General features: G+C 34.8%; 1 protein-coding gene across 7 annotated transcripts in view; it reads right to left on the reverse strand.

Moving 5' to 3' along the window:
• The window catches only part of Rmdn2 (regulator of microtubule dynamics 2), a 96,507-nt gene that overhangs the window by 34,243 nt on the left and 42,166 nt on the right, over window positions 1-20,098 (reverse strand). For all 7 annotated transcript variants that reach the window (XM_015479752.2, XM_015479751.2, XM_048804538.1 and 4 more), the window contains 3 exons: window positions 17,453-17,627; window positions 11,222-11,324; window positions 7,239-7,299 (listed from right to left, as the gene is read on the reverse strand). In XM_015479752.2, coding sequence (XP_015335238.1) covers window positions 7,239-7,299; window positions 11,222-11,324; window positions 17,453-17,627 — 339 coding nt within the window. The remainder of the gene's footprint in view (window positions 1-7,238; window positions 7,300-11,221; window positions 11,325-17,452; window positions 17,628-20,098) is intronic.

Consider the following 20,098-nt stretch of genomic DNA (forward strand, 5'->3'; position numbering starts at 1 on the left):
GCAGCGGCTGGCGGGTCTGGACCTCTGCGCTGCGTGGCGGAGATTCACTCGTCTAGCGCAGACTGTCACCTCCAAAAATCCTACCGATTCCCGGCCGATCTCTCTTTAGTGGAATTTTGCTAGGAGTTTCTCAGCAGGTCGAATCTAAGCGTATCCATGCGTCTCTCTGACCCCGTTGTTGAGGAGGTACTGAAAGCGCTGCCTCCCCTCTCACCGCCATGTTGGATCCCCCCCTGAATGGACCCTTGAAGGGTGGTTTGAATTTGGCTAGGTGGTGATAAGACACGGGGCTTCTAAGTGATGAGAATAATGCAAGCAAATATCAGAAAGAAGAGAGATGTATGATGGCAGAACAGTTTTCATCCATTATCGCTTCAACACTAAAGAAGCACTCGCCCTATTTTGTGAATTCTTTTGGATTTTCTACAAAGACAATTATGTCATTAGGAAATAAAGACATTTTTATTTCTTCACTCCCAATCTATATACTTTTCATGTCTTATTGCATTAGCTATAACTTTTAATAGAATGTTGAAAAACTGGTGAGAAGGGGCATCCTTTCCTTGTTACTAATAGTAGCTTATTTTAATCCAGGAAAGCAAATTTCTCACCATTTATGTATGATGTTAACTGTAGGATTTTTGATGTTCATTATTGTTATGGTTTGGATGTGAGGTGTCCTCCAAAGCTCATGTGTGAGACAATGCAAGAGCATTCAGAGGGAAAATGATCAGGTTGTGAGAGCCTTAACCCAATCAGTGAATCATCCCTTGATGGGATTAACTGAGTTGTAACTAGAGGCAAGTGAGGTGTGGCCAGAACAGGTGGGTCATTGGGGCCGTGGATTTAGAGTATATATTTGTATCTGGCAAGTGGAGATATCTTTCTCTCCTTTCTGATTATCAGGTGGGCTGCTTCCCTCCACTACACTCTTCCACCATGATGCTCTGCCTCACCCAGAGCCCCAAGGAATGAAGCCTGCTGTATATGGATTGAGACTCTGAAACTATGAGCCCCCAAATAAACTTTTTCTCCTCTAAAATTGTTCTGGTTAGGTCTTTTAGTCCCAGTGGTGAAATAGCTGCCTAAAACATTTATCAACTTGAGGTTACCCTCTCTTTGTAATTTGCTGAGACTTTGTTTTGTTTGTTTTTCAGGTTTTTAAAATTCTTTCTTTCTCTCTTTCTTTCTTTCTGTTTTCATTGTAGATGAACACAATACTTTTACTTTATTTATTTATGTGGAGCTGAGGATCGAACCCAGTGCATCACATGCGCCATGTGAGTGCTCTACCACTGAGTCACAACCCTAGCCCTGTTTTCAGGTTTTTACACGAATAAATGTTGGATGTTGTTAAATGCTCTGAATCTATTTATATGATCATGTGATTTTTATTCTTTGATCTGTTAATGTGATATATTAATTGATTTCAAAATTCTGAATCACCACCTTGCATATCCCTGAGGATAAATTCCACTTGGTTGTAGTATATAATTCAATTTGCTAATATTGTGTTGAGAATTTTGGATCTACATTCATGAGATACCAACGAGTGGTTTTCTTATAATGTTTTTGTCTGATTTTGACATTTGAGTTGTGCTGGCCTCATAGAATGAATTGGAAAATATATAATCTGCTTCTTTATTCTGAAAGAGATTGTAGAAAATTGTAGTAATTTCTTCCTTAAATATGTGGTAGAATTTACCAGTGAACTCATCCAGGCCTAATGATCTCTCTTTGGGAAGGTTATTAATTATTTATTCCATTTTTAAATATGGATATAGGTTTACTCAGATTGTCTATCTATCATGTTCTTTTGAAATGCCCCCTGAAGTTCTGTTATCATACCACCACAAAGAGTTCTAGATTGTGGAGTAATCCCAATCCTTCCAAAATTCCCATAACTACCTGTACAAGCTCCCTCTTGTTGTTATAAGAATTATGATTTTCCAACTTATTTGCACTTAAAACCTTTGGTCACTTCCTATTAAATATACTTTTCTATTGGGGTAGCTTTAGATTTACAGAAAATGTGCAGATAGTACAGATAGTTCCCATATAACCAACACATAGTTGTCCCTGTTGTTAATACCTTACATTACTATAGTAAATTTGCCATAATTGCACCAATATTTTTATGCAACATTGATAGGAAATTGTCACAATATACCTTTATTAATATGCTATTATCAATTAAACTGTATACTTTATTAAAATTTAGGTTTTTCTCTAATGTTATTAGGCATTTCTGACACTATTCTCTCCATCCCTCCACCCACATTTCTATTAATTCACATTCTATTAGGCATAACTTTTAAAATTTTTGATGTTTAGATATAGATGGAGGTTTATTTAGGTAAGTAGATATATATTCAAAGGAGAATAAGGACAATCCCAAGAGATATCTCTTGGATCAAAAGGAGGAATACACATTCAAAGAAGAATGTGGGATATCTCTAGGTGAAAAGATTAGGTTATAATTTTTAATCATGTCAAAATCTTTTGAATTACTATTGCCATCCATCATATACTCTGTTCCTTTATTTTAGGTTGCAGATAACCTTTTGTAAGCATACCTTCTATATCTTAATCCACTGACAAAATTTCTAAACACCTTAGGGTCTAAGATATATAGACTTCACCTAGAATAACCCCCACATTCACAATGATCTTTAAAAAGCAGAGCTCAAACCCTTCAGGCAGCATGAGTAACCTCATCAACTTGCCTACACATCTATTTCTTGTCTATAAGGATAGAATGCCTTGCTTAAATCCACGTATACTAGGCTGATTTCCCTACTTCAACTACTAGCACAGAAATAAATAAATAAATAAATGTGTGTGTGTGTGTGTGTGTGTGTGTGTATAATGTTGCATTTTAGGAATATCTGCGTTGAGTCTACTTAATTTTACTTTCTCATCCAGAGAGTTATAAAACAACTCAACTACCTTGTTGTGCTAAAATTAAAGGAATAATTTATAGAAATGGGTTTGATTTTGTATTTTCTGGAAACCAGAACTACTTCTGCACATCTCTAAGCTTTTATTTTGCTTTCTCAACACATTCTCTCCAAGTTACTCAAGTAAAGAAAAAAGAAAACAAAAAACCCATGGTTTGCATAAATGTTATATATTATAAATAAATATTATTATATATTATTATATATTATTTTCCCTTTTAAATAATTTGTCACTGAGTCTTGTTTTTTTTGGAAATTTGTTTCTTTCAAATCTAAAACATTATTTATCTTCTTACATATTATGCATTCAGGGTCACCTGGCTACCTTCTACCAAAAAGGTCATCATTTCTTTTCTATCAATTCTACCTAAGTGTCTTTTATAATATTGTTTTATATATATATATATATTTTGTACCAGAGATTGAACCCAGGGGCACTTAACCACTGAAGTATTTTAGCCTGGTCTGACAAAAACAACAGAATAACATAGAAAGTTTAAGCAGCCTTAAAGTCACAAAGCAATTCATTTTGGAAAATATAAAGATGAAAATTATATCTTTAAAGTGATTCCTGATTTATTAGTTGTTACCTATTATTAACCCTTAATGAAAATTATCCTTAAAGTTTACATCTTTTACTTTAAAGTAAAGACTTATAGAACATCATATAGCATTGCAAACTTGCTGCAGAACTAGACCTTTTATATATTTTATTTAGAGACAGGGTCTTGCTAAGTTGCTTAGGGCCTCGCTAAGTTATAATATTGTTAATTTTTTAAAAACATAATTTAATGTTTTATTTCCCAAACTCTCAGGTTGATGGGAACTCTGAAGAAAGTTAACAATGTGGTGTATTATCTCCATCTAGAGGTCATTTTAACTGTAAAAGCTTTGACAAGAATTCTGTATTTTCTTTGCATTGATATTAAAGATATTCTTAATAGTTGACAACCATACTGTTTTATCAAGTACAATTCCATTAGTTTCCCTGCAGTGTTTTCTGATTCAATGCAGATGCAATTTATATGGTTTGAGAAAGCAAAGGCAGTATACTTCACAGAAGAAAGAGTGATCATGTAATACCAGATCTGAGTTCTAGTTCCTATTTTTCCACTTACTGTGTGAACCGGTTACCAATCAATATACACATTCACACACACACACACACACACACATACAGGCACGCACACTCATACACACTGTGCTTTGTTTACCCTACTTAGAAAATGAAAACAGGCTGTTCTGTGAATCACATGCTATAGGGCATGTGGACATAATTTGCAAATGGTAGAGTACAACAAATATGTAAGACATTATTTATGATTAAGGCCATCCCTGTTTGACCTACAAGCTGCAAATCCATTGGTCATTTTATTCTCTTGATTTCAGAAGTATTTTAGCCTGGTCTGACAAAAACAACAGAATAAAATAGAAAGTTTAAGCAGCCTTAAAGTCACAAAGCAATTCATTTTGGAAAATATAAAGATGAAAATTATATCTTTAAAGCGAGTCCTGATTTATTAGTTGTTACCTATTATTAACCCTTAATGAAAATTATTCTTAATGATTACATCTTTTATTTTAAAGTAAAGACTTATAGAACATCATATAACATTGCAAACTTGCTGCAGAACTAGATGGTAAATATTTTAGGCTTGGAGCCAGATAATCTCTTTTACACCTACTCTATTGCTATGAACAATGCATGGGTGTGGCTGTGCTCCAGTAAATCTTTATTTATAAAAACAGGCAGTCAGAAATTTGGCCTGCAGGCCATACTTTGTTACTCATACTGAATGAACGAGAAAAGGTTTAACATCTTAACATACTGAAAATGATTTCATTAAAAGAAGATTTTTCTCAACGTTCTATTATAATTAATTATGGAATAGGTTTACCTAAATTTCACCCATTATTTCTCAAGTCAAAGTTTAAGTTGCTCTTATATCACCTTTTACCTCAACTGTTTAACTGAATAATTTTTGCATTCAAATTTATTAATATTTATCAATCAATTACATTTGAGTATTTTTAAATTAAAAACTGATACCAAATAAAAAATCATGGGAAACACATTTGGATCATTGCTTTGCATATGTATCGATGAGATTTAATTTTGGAGTTAAACCTCATTGTTACAGACAAGGCATTTATTTCACAACAAAAAGTTAAAAAAAGATAGATAATGGAGAAGTAACCAGATTGGTGGAAGATAGACTACAGCAACTACTAAGGGTGAGTTCAGCATAATCTGTGCTTACAAAATGGATCTCAAGATACTTAGGAAACCCTCAGACAAGATTCAATATTGTTCCTCTATGAAAATTGGAAACTCACATTGGTAAATGTCCTCAGGTTGAGGATTTACATCAAATGTACATTTTAAATGTGATTCTTCATAAATACAGATCAATGAATGGGAAAAGGATGAGAACAGAAGAGGAAGAGCTTTAGAGGAAGAAGACAGGATTAGGGAGGGGCAGAAGGAGGAAAAGGGAAATAGAGGGGAAGGGAAAAAGCTCAGACAGAGTTAGGAGCAAAATGTGTGTTCTTTCTGCATCCTAATCTGGCTAACCAAATGCCAAACACCTCCAATTATTAAGGAATGGGGAAAGTGGGGTGGAGGGGAGAGAGATGGAGGGAAGGCAGGGATGGGGGGAGAGATGTTTGATCAATACACATTGACTACAGTAACTCATAAAAATGGAAGACAGGAAGTACTTAACACATACACATGTTAGTTTATTAGTATATTTTAATACTATGTGAATTAAACTATCTAGGAAAATGTGGCTATGGAAATAATAACCAACACTCTTATATACTAGGGAAGTGATCTTAAAAATCTCTACCAGGATGTAACTGCAACTGTCCCTTTCCTAGAGTTTTTGCAGAAGCACCATGGGTAAGAATAATACTTTCTCTACTAGGTGCTTCAGTTCCTAAGTCAAGATGCTCTATCCATGCAAGCCATGCTAGGGAAATCATTCACAAATTCTGCGGGCTTTGTGCCTCAGCCATCTCTAGGATGTATGCGGGAAGGCAAAATCTTCACAGGAGGAAGGAAGAGATGGTGAGGTGGGTGAGATATGGACCACCCTGTCATGAAAGAAGTCAGGAACCAGGATTGCAGCTCATCTTAGGCCAAGTAAGGGCAGCTTCTAAAAACCTTTTCATATTTCAGCCTTTGTTTTTAAAATTTGGGGGATTTAGGAAACGTTATGGGATTCCTGCACACGGAGTTTTAAATGAGATTTTTGTGATGGAGCGCCCCCTGCTGACAGCAAGCCAAAGAAACAGTATGATCTGGGAAGTTGGTTTGTACTTCAGTTAGGTGGGCAAAAATGATTTCCCGAAGGTCAAATGGGGACCTGTGGAAAAGCAGCTATTTGGAGAGAGTTTTTTACATAACAGTGTAAGGAGGGAATCAAATACACCCAGAGAGGGGATGGATTTATGGAAATTTAAGATTGAAGAAAGTGTCATAAATGGTTATTTCATCTTCTTAGCATCTAAAATACCTATCTGTATTGTTGGGGAGGGGGGGGAACTAAGGAATTAAATGCAACTAAAAGGAAGAACAATAACTAAAAGCAATGTATTTCTTCTTATTTGTGTTTTACAATTTTAAATATACAAAGGGTCCGAAACAAATCCTGAATAGTTTTTTTCTTGCCCCAAGGATATTCACGCATGCCACCCAAATAATTAAATTCCCTATGTTTAGAATGAGAAATTATACTCCATCTATGTATGATGTATCAAAGTGCATTCTACTGTCATTTATAACTAAGGAAAACAAATAAAAATTTTCCTGTATTTGGCCTTTCTTGTATTATAACTGGCTTTTCTTTGACCTGTGGAAATTGTATCTGATGACTCAGCAACTCAGAAGAAAATGGCTAACGTATTTTTTTATTATTTGAAGCATTCTTTCTATATTTTGTTTAGAACATGACATTATTTCAGTATGTTTTCAAACAAAATGCTATGTTGTTAGATTTAATTATAATTTATCATCTGCAAAGGCATTAGACTTAGTAGATTCATTGATGAAGTCTTCAATGAAAGTTTAAATTAAATGTATTTAAAATATGCTTAAAAAGAAATACATGAGAATAAAAAATAGCACAGTTGCTGTACTATCTCCTAAACACATTTTTTTCCCAGTGAATATGGCTGACAAGTTCATTGGGTCAATTGTAGCTTTAAAAATCCATTGCAAAATATAAAGAGCATATTAGAACACAAAATACTGCACAAATCCTGTATACTTACCACAGGTGACAGTATCCATTCATGGGCGCTCTAGCAACAGCTCGTTCACCTAAAGTTTTTCCTGAAAGATAAATGTGCTTTTAGAACTTTCATGTGAGTTGTTAGGAGGTGGATTCTGTAATTATATCAGTGGTTCCTAAAGTATGATCCCAAGACCAAAAGCATTATCATCACCTGGAAATGTGTTAGAAAAGCACATGTGGGAGACTACTCAATCATAAACTCTGCGTTTTAACCCTCCTCCAATGATTCTGATGTGTGTTAAGGTTCAAGACCCACTTGATTAACAGACTTAACCAAGCACAAGAAAATCATTCAGTCACTACTTCAAAGCATAGAATTTTTTTTTTTTTGTAATCAATTCAAACAACATTTACTGAATAACTACTAAGTGCTATATCTGGGAATAAAATGTCAAATAAGACACAGTCCTTGACTTTCAGGGCTCACAGGTCAGAAGGTGGCAAGTATATAAACAAGTAAATTGCCAAAAAAAAAAAGCAAGGAGAAAGAAAACAGAACACAGAAGAATGAGTGTCTAAAGGAGTAAGGAAGATGATGTTCTTACTGAGTCACTTGCAATAATGAAGAGGCTCAGTGACAGAAATTATTTCCCTAAGTTATTTCACTTAATTTTAGAATAACTCTGATAACTCTGATCATGTAGTAATTACTTTGGGCAGAGGTGTGTCTAATACTTTGAAAAAATCAAAATGTTTTAAAGAAAATCACATTCTCAGAATGTTTCTCAAAGAGGCCATTTTGTTTTATACCTTCTTTCTCCACTCCCCCACTTCTTTTTTTATTTTTATTTTTTTGCTTGAAAAGACTATCCAATGATATAGAAAATACCTTTCTATATAAATGGTTGAGATAACCTTTATGATTAAGAATCTTCAATTCTAAAACTATTCTCCCATTTGTTGATTTGTTAGGTAGCACTATATAGCTCTATCCAAAGGGAATTAAAAAGTAAAGTATTTTAATAATAACTGATATTAAATTATGTACAAATATGAAAGGAGTTAGTACTTTTAAGTGAGTGGCAAAAACATACTTGTTAGTGTAAAAATATTAAAAACTAAATCAACGTTTAGAAACATTGCTAAATAAAACTTTTAGTGTACTACCACATGACTAAAATAGAGGTGACTCCATCACTCTTAGAATACAAAAGAAAGTTGGGAAATTTACAGGCTGGATTCCCATGTAGCTGAAGCCCAAAAGGAAAGCTATTTCTATTACAGAACTGTATTTTGTACTCTTTTTGAGACATTTGTATAGATCACTTAATTATGAAGAATATAGTAACATTCCTTTAAATGTTAAGATTTCTATTTTATTTGGAATATGTTAGGGTCAATCATAATGCTTCAAAAAGGTACTGCATAATGATATATTCACTGTGAGTTTTATAAAAGAATTCTGCACTTTTCAAAGATCAAAGTTTCCTTGGTACAACAAACACATTATTTTGAGGAAAAAAAAAAAAAACAGTCAATACTTCTTCCCTTATACCAAATCCACCATTCTTCAATAGCTGGCCTGAATCCTTGCTCTCAACTCCATTGTACTTGTTCATAACCTTATTAAGCACATACACTAAATTATAATTGACGGGTGCTTTATTGATATTTTTCACATAGTAAGTTCCTTAGTGTATTATTGTCTTGATAATATTTATGTCTTTCCTCTGCCTTCCTCTAACCCTCATTTTAACATTGCTCCTAGACACAATAATTTTGAATAAATATTTCTTTCTTTCTTTTTTAGAGAGAGAGAGAGAGAGAGAGAGAGAGAGAGAGAGAATTTTAATATTTATTTTTCAGTTTTCGACAGACACAACATCTTTGTTTGTATGTGATGCGGAGGATAGAACCCGGGCCGCACGCATGCCAGGCGAGCGCACTACCGCTTGAGCCACATCCCCAGCCTGAATAAATATTTCTTACACGGATGAATAAAAGGAATGAAGTCTTTTTTAACTTATTTCAATAAAGTCTTCTTAATTATTTCAATATCTGAGGTATTTCTCCTTTTTCTTTGACATGATAAATTTTCCTTCCTTTCTTTCCTCCCTTTTTCCTTTTCCCTCCATATCTTCCTTCCTCCCTCCTTCCTTTCTTCCTATATATTCTACTTCAATTCTATGCTGCATCTTACCCCGGGATTTCCTCCAGCATATATCCATTTCATTAATTCAGTTAAACTCCTGAACCATTTAAAAATAGAGATTCAAAGTAATTTTACTCTATGGGGAACTGTTAACTTCCATAAGAAAGACTTCCCCGTATCAAACTCCAATCCTTGCAATCACATACTCCACGGTATACAATCTCACAATCCGTTATGTACCATCATCCCATTTATTAAACACCTAAAAAACGTACGTAGAAAAACAAATACACCACTTCTGTAACTTTGAAATAAATATTGATGCTTTTAGAGTTCTGTTCTTTTGAGGAAAGTAAGAGGAATGAATAGTGATAACATTCATTACTATTATTAAAGATAAAAAATTATGTACTGAGCTCCAGATTATAATTTACAACATATTGTGATACACCTGTGTCAATTTCATTTAAATATTTGTAGAACTAAAAACTTGGGACTAGATGGGTTAATACCCTGCACTCTTCTTTGATAACAGCTTATTCCATTTTGGTTCCTTATACATAAGGTTATTTGAATAAAAGTGCCTTCCCATCAGTTGTAAGTTTCCCCATAGTCTATTTTGAGACTCTATGTATTCTGTTATTCCATTTTTGTGATCTTCACCTGCTACCTGCTAATATAAAGCCCAGGTTAGGGCAAGTGCTTAAGAAAAACTTGTATCTAATTTCTGAAAGTATCAAACATTTTACACAAATATATTTATATTTTCTCAGTAGATATGAAAATTAAATACTTTGTTCTATTTGATTAAATTTCTATTTTCCTTGAAGTTAATAAATCTCTTCTCTAGAATTCCACTTTGTATTTAGCCTGCAAATTGGACTGCTCCAGACAAACTGATCCACAAAGCTGATAATGAATATGACAAACAAGAAGGGAGGTCCTCTTATTTTCCTCCCTCTGCAGGAAGACTAAAGTGCAGAGGTCATTCCATAAACATTATCTCCAAGCTGAAGTATCACAAAGAGTTTGGTAATATTTCCTTTGTAGAAATAAACACAACAGAGAACTATATGGGGAGGAGATCTCTCTTGCCATTTCTTCCTCATGCTATCTTAGAGAAGACAGGCTTGGAAAAGAGTTGGCTTTGGAATAAAAGAAGAATTTTAGGGGTCATGATGCCAAATTATAATGCTGAAGCTCAGAGAGATGGCAGTTAGGAGCTTTTATAAGAAAGTGTTTTGGCATTCATTGAGAGTCAAGGTGAAATATGAAAATGATAACACTAAGAACAACAATTTGACATTCTGGCTATTGTTTGTTGTTATTAGGGAATTTTAAAAAATATACAAAAAAGTATAGATGACAGTATAAAAGATCATGATGTATTTATCAGTTAGCTTTAACATTATTAACTCAAGATTAATCTTGATTTATCAAGATATATTTTGAAAAAAACATGAGAGTTTCTTTCCTTATGGTCTCCAGAGTACTCCCCTGAATATGTAAGGTGTGTTATTTTAATTGTGGTAGATTACTGCTGGTGACAATAGTCCTTTGCCTATTATTGTTCCCCAAATACTACCACTTAATGTCTTTCTGTGATTATATAAACTTTAGAAGGTGATATTTGAGGGTTTTTTTCAGTTGCCTATTCTAATATGCTCAAATATTTTTAAACAATGTATATTTTAGTTCTAAGAAAACTGTCCTGAGACTGTGTGTATTTTTTGCTACTAGGATATACTAAAGTAAATTAAACATATTGATTTTAATTAAGATTATTTAGATTTAATTATAATTCACTAGCAGTTTATTTTAGATCCTAATTGCCACTTGAGAATAACCAGTCTTGAAAAAATACTTACCAATATTAGCATAATGTTTCTTTTCTTGTGTGTTTGTAGACAACTCACTCATGTCTCCATAAGCACGAACAAGTCGCCACATATACTCTGCTTCATCTTTAAACTGAAAAGATAAAATTGCCCATTAGATGTACTCAATATTTGTTCAGACTAAAACTGTTTTCCAACTGCAACTTTTAACAATTGGTATTTTAAGTAACTGAATCTATGCATACACAAATTTAAGTATTTAACATTTTAAATCCAAATATCTATGACTAAGAAATGTGACCTAATGTATTATTGAATCTTAAACCTAATTAATATTACCTAGGCACTTGGTCTTAGTATGTAGAAGAGAGAAATGACAGGTATCAGAATCCATAAATTCTCTGTGAGTTATGGTACCTTCTTATTTTTCTAAGTTATTTATTTTATCAATATAGATAGCTCAGTGAACATTATGAATAATATCTGTATACTTAAGTATATATACTCAAAAGGGTAATCATACTTTTAACCTAAACTTCCCAAATATAATCTTGAAGATTTTTTAAGGTTTTAAAATTTTATTGACAGATAGTAATTGTATTTTTTATGGGGTACAGTGTGATGTCTTGGCATATTTCTACTCAGAATACTTAGGTTTTTAGACAATGTGTTTAGAGGTTAGGCTTAAATTGCTCATGGGAAAGATTTTTTTTTCTTTTGAGGATACTGCAATATCCTCCCCTGACACCTTTTTCTTTACTGGTAGTGGAAAAAGGGATGAGTTTTTCCATTCAGGTCCAACATTAAAGATTGCAAAATGACCACCGGTTGAAATACCTTTAAATATTGATAGTCCCATCATACGAATAACAAAATAGAAAAATTAAAATATTGTTTTTCCTCTCCCCAGAGAACAGGTACTATATGCCTTGGCATAATGTCTTATTCTTAATCATTTATGTATATAAATTAATAAAAAAGGAAATCCTTATAATTATAGGTCTGGTACCTATTTTTAGATAAGTTTCATTAACTCTTTTTTTTTCATTTTTAAAATTTTTTATTTGTTCTCTAGTTATACATGATAGTAACCTTTTTTTTTTTTTTTTTTTTTTTTTTTAGTACCAGGGATTGAACCCAGGGGCACTCAACCACTGAGCCACACCCTTTTTTGTATTTTATTTAGAGACAGGGTCTCACTGAGTTGCTTAGCTCTTCACTTTTTTTGCTGAGGCTGGCTTTGAACTCATGATCCTCCTGCCTTAGCCTCCTGAGCCACTGGGATTATAGGCGTGTGCCACCATGCCTGGCAGTAAAATGTGTTTTGATATATCATACATATCATACATACATGGAGTACAACTTCCCATTTGTGTGATTGTATGTGATGTGGAGTTATGCTGGTCATGTATTCATATTAGAACATAAGAAATTTATGTCCCATTCATTCTATTGTCTTTCCTATTCCTATCCTCCCTTCCCTTTATTCCCCTTTGTCTAATCCAGTGAACTTCTATTCTTTCCTCTGCCCTGCTTAATGTGAGTTAGCATCTGCATATTAGACAGAACTTTTGGCCTTTGGTTTTTTAGGGATTGGCTTATTTCACTTAGCATGACAGTCTCCAGTTTCATCCATTTATTGGCAAATGCCGTAATTTCATTTTTGTTTATGGTGGAGTAATTTTCCATTATGTATGTACCAGATTTTCTTTATCCATTCACCTGTTTAAGAACCTCTAGGTTGGTTCCACAGTTTAGTTATTATGAATTGAGCTGCTATAAACATTGATGTGGCCATGTCACTATAGTATGCTGATTTTAAGTACTTTGGGTATAGACTGAAGAGTGGGATAACTGGGTCAAATGGTGTTCCATTCCAAGTTTTCTGAGGGATCTCCATACTGATTTCCAGAGTGGCTGCACCAATTTGCAGTGCCACCAGCAATGTATGAGTGTTCCTTTTTCCCCACATCTTCACCAACATTTATTGTTACTTGTATTCTTGATATTTGCCATTCTGACTGAAGTGAGACGAAATCTCAGTGTAGCTTTAATTTGCATTCCTCTAATTGCTAGAGATATTGAACATTTTTTCATATATTTATTAACTGATTGTATTTCTTCTTCTGTGATGTGTGTGTTAAGTTCCTTTTTCCATTTATTGATTGGGTTATTTGTTTTTTGGTGTTAAGTTTTTTGAGTTCTTTATATGGAGATTAATACTCTATCTGAGGTGCATGTGGCAAAGATTTTCTCCCATTCTGTAGGCTCTCGCTTCACATTACTGATTGTTTTCTTTGCAGTAAAGAAGTTTTTCATTTGATACTATCCCATTTATTGGTTCTTGATTTTACTTCTTGCACTTTAGGAGTATTGTTGAGGAATTTGGTTCCTAAGACAATGTGATGGAGATTTGGGTGTACTTTTTCTTCTAGTAGGCACAGGGTCTCTGGGATAATGCCTAGGTCCTTAATCCACTTGAGTTTTGTGTAGGGTGAGAAATAGGGGACTAATTTCATTTTTCTATATATGGATTTCCAGTTTTTCTAGCATCATTTGTTGAAGAGGCTACCTTTTCTCCAATGTATGTTTATAGCACCTTTGTCTAATATGATATAACTATATTTATGTGAGTTAGTCTCTGTGTCTTCCATTCTGTACCACTGGTCTTCAAGTCTGTTTTGGTGCCAACACCATGCTATTTTGTTACTATAGCTCTATCATATAAATTAAGGTCTTGTATTGTGATGCCTCCTGCTTCAATTTTCTCACTGAAGATTGCTTTGACTATTCTGGGCCTCTTGTTTTTCCAAGTGAATTTTATAACTGCCTTTTCTATTTCTAAGAAGAATGTCATTGGAATTTTAGTAAGAATTGCTTTAAATCTGTTTAGCACTTTTGGTAGTATGGACATTTTGACATTATTAGTTCTGCCTATCCAAGAATGTGAGAGATCTTTCCATCTTTTAAGGTCTTCTTCAATTTCTTTCTTTAGTGTTCTCTTAGTTTTCATTGTGGAAGTCTTTCACATAGTGGACTAGCAATCATAAATATTTATGGCTCAAACAATGGAGCATCTGCATACATCAAACAAATCTTTCTCAATTTCAAGAATCAAATAGACCACAGCACAATAATACTTGGTGACTTTAACATACCTCTCTCACAACTGAATAGATTCTCCAAACAAAAAGAAGCTATAGAACTAAAAAATACAATTAATAATTTATATATATATATATATATATATATATATATATATATAGAGAGAGAGAGAGAGAGAGAGAGAGAGACACTTTAATATATATATTATATATATATAATATTTCATCCATCAATCACTGAATATACTTTCTTCTCAGCAACCCATAGATCCTTCTGTACAATAGACCATATCTTATGCCACAAAGCAACTCTTAGCAAATACAAAAAAGAGAGTTAATACCCTGCATTCTGTCAGATCATATGGAATGAAATTAAAAATCAATGATAAAATTAAAAATAGAATCTACTCTAATACCTGGGGAATAAATAATATGCTCTTCAGTGACCAATGGATAGAAAAAGAAATCAGGATGAAATTAAAAAATTACTTAGAGGTAAATGAGAATAGTGATACAACACATCAAGATTGAAAGGACACTATGAAGAAGATGCCAAGAGGAAATCATTGAGCTCATTCATTAAAAGAATAGAAAGTCACTGAATAAATAACCTAACATTACATCTCAAAGCCCTAGAAAAAGAACAAATCAACACCAAAAGCAGTGTAAGACAGAAAATACTTAAAATCAGAATTGAAATCAATGAAATTGAAACCAAAACAATCCAAAAAAATCAATGAAACAAAAAGTTGTTTCTTTGAAAAAGTAAATAAAATTGATAGACCCTTATTCATGTTAATGAAGAGACAGAGAAAAAAAACAAATTACTGAAATTCATAATGAAAAAGGAAATATCATAATGGATACCTCTGAAATACAGGCAATAATCAGAAACTATATTGAAAATTTATTCTCTAATAAAATAGAAAACTGTGATGACATCAACAAATTTCTAGAGACATATGGCCTATACAAATTGAATCAACAGGACATACAAAATTTAAACAGATCAGTTTCAAGCAATAAAAGTGAAGATGTCATCAAAAGCCTACCAAGAAAGAAAAGCCCAGGACCAGACGGGTTCTCAACCTAGTTTTACCAGACCTTCAAAGAAAAACTAACACCAATCCTCCTCAAATCATTCTATGAAATTGAAAATAAGGGAATCCTTCCAAACTCATTCTTTGAAGCATGTGATACCAAAGCCAGACAAAGACATCAAGGAAAGAAAACTTCAGATCAATATCCCTGATGGACATAGATGCAAAAATTATTAATAAAATACTGGCAAATCACATACAAAAACATATTACAAAGATAGTGCAGCATGATCAAGTGGGGTTCATCCCAGAGATGCGAGGTTGGGTCAACATACAGAAATTAATAACATAATTCATCACATCAACAGACTTAACAGACAAGAATCATGTGATCATCTCAATAGATGCAGAAAAAGAATTTGACAAAATACAAAATCCATTCATGCTCAAAATACTAGAAAAACTAGGGAAAGAACATCTTTCAACATTGTAGAAGCTATATATGTTAAACCCAAGGCCAACATCATTCTAAATGTAGAAACATTGAAAGCATTCCTTCTAAAACTTGGAATAAGACAGGGATACACTCTTTCACCATTTCTATTCAACATAGTCCTTGAAATTCTAGCCAGAACAATTAGAAGAAAGACATTAAAGGGATACAAATAGGAAAAGAAGAACTCAAACTATCTTACTTTGCTTACATGATTCTATATTTAGAAGACCCCCCCAAAACACCAATTTCTAGAACTAGTGAATGACCTCAGCAAAGTAGCAGGATATAACAACACACATTAATCAATTGCATTCCCTAAACTTTAGTGATGAATCAACTGAAAGAGAAATAAGGAAAACTATCCCATTCATAGTAGCTTCAAAGAAAATAAAATATTTGGGAATCAACCAAATATTTGGTTAGATATGCTGGAGGCTCTTCATAGAATGCAAATTGGTCTGGAGATTTTAAGCCAGCACACCTCTGGGCTCAGCAATCGCGAGTCTTCACTGGAAGATTTCCCCCCAGCGATCTCCCCTGGGTTCCACTTGTGGGTGGAGGAGCCAATTCTTAGTCCACTGTGTCACCTGCAGACCCAACATTTCCTGGTCTTGGGCTCAGTCTCCAAACTCAATCTCTCCTGCTCTGGCCCTTTCAAATTCCTGGCCAGGCATGTCTCTCCCAGCTGATCCTGCAAGCAGCTGGATTGGGACAGGGAAAGGGAGAGCTGGGTAGGTTTCCACAACCAATATTCCTCTGTGTAAACCTTTCTCCACATTTGATTTTTTCCTGGTCACACAGGCACTCTCTATGTCATGCAATGTGGGTTTGCAAGACTTGTATTTCAGGCCAAACTCAGGTTTACCAGGAATTTTCTCCCCCAGCTGCTGGCCCCCATGAAGTGGCTGCAAAATTATTCCTTCCTTTGTCTTCCACATGCCACAGGGAGAGAATCAGCTTCTTTCCCACATGAGGATATTGTGCAGTATGCCTTTCAGTTTAATCAGGCAGTGTTTTTGATCTATAAACTTTCCATACCCAGACATGTCTCAGGGTTCCTAAAAATGCAGGTTCCTTTAATTCCTTTATCCCTCCACTTTGCTCACACAGGGACCTCTCTGGCTGTGGCAGTGGCTGTGGCATGGGGATTTCTTTGTAACTTTACTATAACCAACCTCCTGAGTCTCTGATCTGCTTTGACTATCCAGTATTAAATTTCAGTAAAGTACTGCCTTTTTTTTTTTTTTTATATTCACTGACCTTGCTGAGACACTGCCTATCTACTTTCTTGGTTTCATACCACAGAACAGCCAGGAAAGTGACCTTCTCTATTCTGCCATCTTGATATATCCTATTAATTAAATCTTATACTTAAGTTTTTAAAAATTTTAGTCATTTTATTAAAAAACTTCACATCAATCATTTACATTATGTGAACTGTGACATAACATAAATAAGATGATAGATAAAGTAAAAAAAATGAAAACAACATATTGTCAAAAAGTTCTTACCTTTTCTTTGTTTCTTTAGTTTTTTCATGTGGTGCCAGGGATTGAACCCAGTGCCTCACACATGTTAGGCAAGCACTCTACCACTGAGCCATAACCCCAGAAGTTCTTACCTTTTCTTTGTAGTCACAAAGTAGTTCAAAACTCTCCGTCTTGCCAGACTCATTCATACGTAAATGATCTGCCTTCTGAAGAAGGGCATCTAACTTTAATTCTTCTACATGTGTGTTAAATGCCTTAGTGCCTGGAAAACTTTGTTCTTCTGTGTCAGTATTAGCTGTAATATACCTAAAATGGCAGAAATGACCATTAACTCCTATGAAAGTTATGCATAATTGCCAGAGTGATACTTTTAAAATGCAAATCGAATCATACATAGAACTATAATTGGTGCCCAGTAGACAACAGAGACAATGCTGAAGATCTAATAACAGTTCCTGTACAATTTGCCTCCCAACCCCAATTCTTCTCTAACTTCATTTGTCACCACTCTTCTCACTCATTCATCTCCACTGTGGCCTCCTCGCTGTTCCTTAAGCCTGCCAAGCATGTCCTACCTCAGGACCTTTGCTCTGATGCTGCTTTGATGCCATGCTCTTACCTTAGAGAGCTACACTACACCCTCACCTCCTTCAAATCTTTGCACCAATGTCGTTTCCTCAGTGTAGCCCATCCAGGTCACTCTATTTAATACAGGAACTCACACACTCCTCACCTTCAATCTCCCTCATCATGTTTGACTCCCCACTCACATAGCACACATTATCTTCTAATATACTGTATAGCTTACTAATCTACTACATATGCTGTAATTTGTCAGTATTCATTCCATAAGAATGAATGCTTCCTGATAGTTGGGTTCATCAACTCATGTGTCGAGTGCCCAAACGGGGCACTTATATTTTATAATATATAAGAAAACAAATTAGAAATAGTGAGGAAAGCAAAAAAAAAAAAAAAAGGTCAAAGATGAATGCAGTCAGTAAAAGATACATATATTTTTTCCTTTTTACAAGGAACACAAATGTGGTTCTTCATTTTTGAGCAGCTAATGCAATCAGTCATATAATTTGCAGTTCTCATTAGATATAAACAAAGATAAAAGTGAGTTCTTTGGAAAATTGCAACTATTACCAAATGCTGACTCAAATTTCTTTCAAAGGCCTTATAAAGAAGACATTTTATGAACTGATATCTAACTTCTTAAAAAAACATTCTTTACTAATGGAAACCATGTTTTCCCAATGATTCAAAACAAAACACCTGGACTCATCCTTGATTTTTTTTTTTTTCCCTAAGCACCATCTAGCAAATTCTGTTGATTCTATCTTCAGAATGTACCCAGAATCTAGCCATTTCTAACCACCTCTCCCAGTGTCACCCTGATCTAAACCTCCAACATCTCACCTGAATTACTGCAATGGCCTTCTATCATGTCTCCCTGATTTAATTCTTGACTTTTATTAGTCTATTTTGAATAGAGTAGACAGAAGGATTTTCAAAAACCTGAATCATGTCACCCTTTGCTTAAATTCCTCTCACAGATGCCCAAAGCAGAGTAAAACTTGTCTGTACAGTAGTCTACAAGGCCCTACATAATCTGGTCCAATACTTCTGACCTCATCTACCACTTTTCTGTTTGCTTAGCATTCCAGGAACTTTGACTTCCTTGAACACATAGTCACTTTCCTGCTTTAAGATTTTTGTACTTGCTTTTACTTCTGCCTGCTGTTCTTCCCTGAATATCCACATAGTTTACTTTTTTGACTATTTCACATCCTTGTTTACTTAAATGTAACCTTATTATTGTAGGCAATATGATTAATTACATAACAACCCCAAATAAGTTGCAAATTATAAAATATATGAGTTCAGCTGGATATAAATTGGCTGGATATAAGATTAACATATGAAAATCAATTTTATTCATATATACCAGTAACATAAAAATACCTAAAAAGCATAATTAAAGAAAATATTTCATTTACAATGATCTCAGAGTGTATCTAACATCTTGGAATAAAGGTAATAAAAAACAATGTGAAATACTATGGAGAAAATTTATAAAAGTTGCATTAAAAGATGTTTATAAAATGACCTAAGCTCAGAGACAAATAACACCATATTCATGGCTAAGAAGACCAAACATCATAAATATCTGAATTCTCTTAGAGCAATATACAGATTCAATCGAAGGCCAATTTTATAAGTCTAATAAGAGATAGGAGCTTACACCGAGCACGGAGCGGCCGAGTTCCGGCTCCCGGAACTTCCCTAGACCGGGGCTAGGAGCCCGCGGAAACTGCTTCTCGGTACGGGTCCTGCTGACGGCCGGTCAGGACTCACCCGTTGCTGTGGTTGCCCGGCAAGGGGAACGAAATGCTGCCATTCGCATAGGACACCAACATGGCAGAGATCTGATGTCAGCAGAAAGCGGCGGAGGAGAGAACTTCATCAATTCCAGCGGTGACATAAGCAGTTGGTCTCCTGGTAGGGGGGGTGAGGCACAGACACCCGAGTCTCCTCAATTTGTCGTTGAGCCAGAGGGGAGAAGCCGGGCCGCTGCCAGCGCCCGGAGCAGGCCCAGCGGCTCGCCAGCGTGGTGACCGTGTGGCCCCAATTGGAGAGGAGGCGGAGCGGAGCCACCACTCGCACCCGCAAGGTGGGCAGACCCGCGACCCAGTGGTACATGGGCGTGGTAGGAGGGGCAGGGCAGAGCCGCCGTTCGCGCTTGCAAGGTAAACAGACCTGTGACAGCC

The sequence above is a fragment of the Marmota marmota genome, unplaced genomic scaffold (genome assembly GCF_001458135.2).
Source record: "Marmota marmota marmota unplaced genomic scaffold, marMar, whole genome shotgun sequence".
NCBI lineage: Eukaryota > Metazoa > Chordata > Mammalia > Rodentia > Sciuridae > Marmota > Marmota marmota.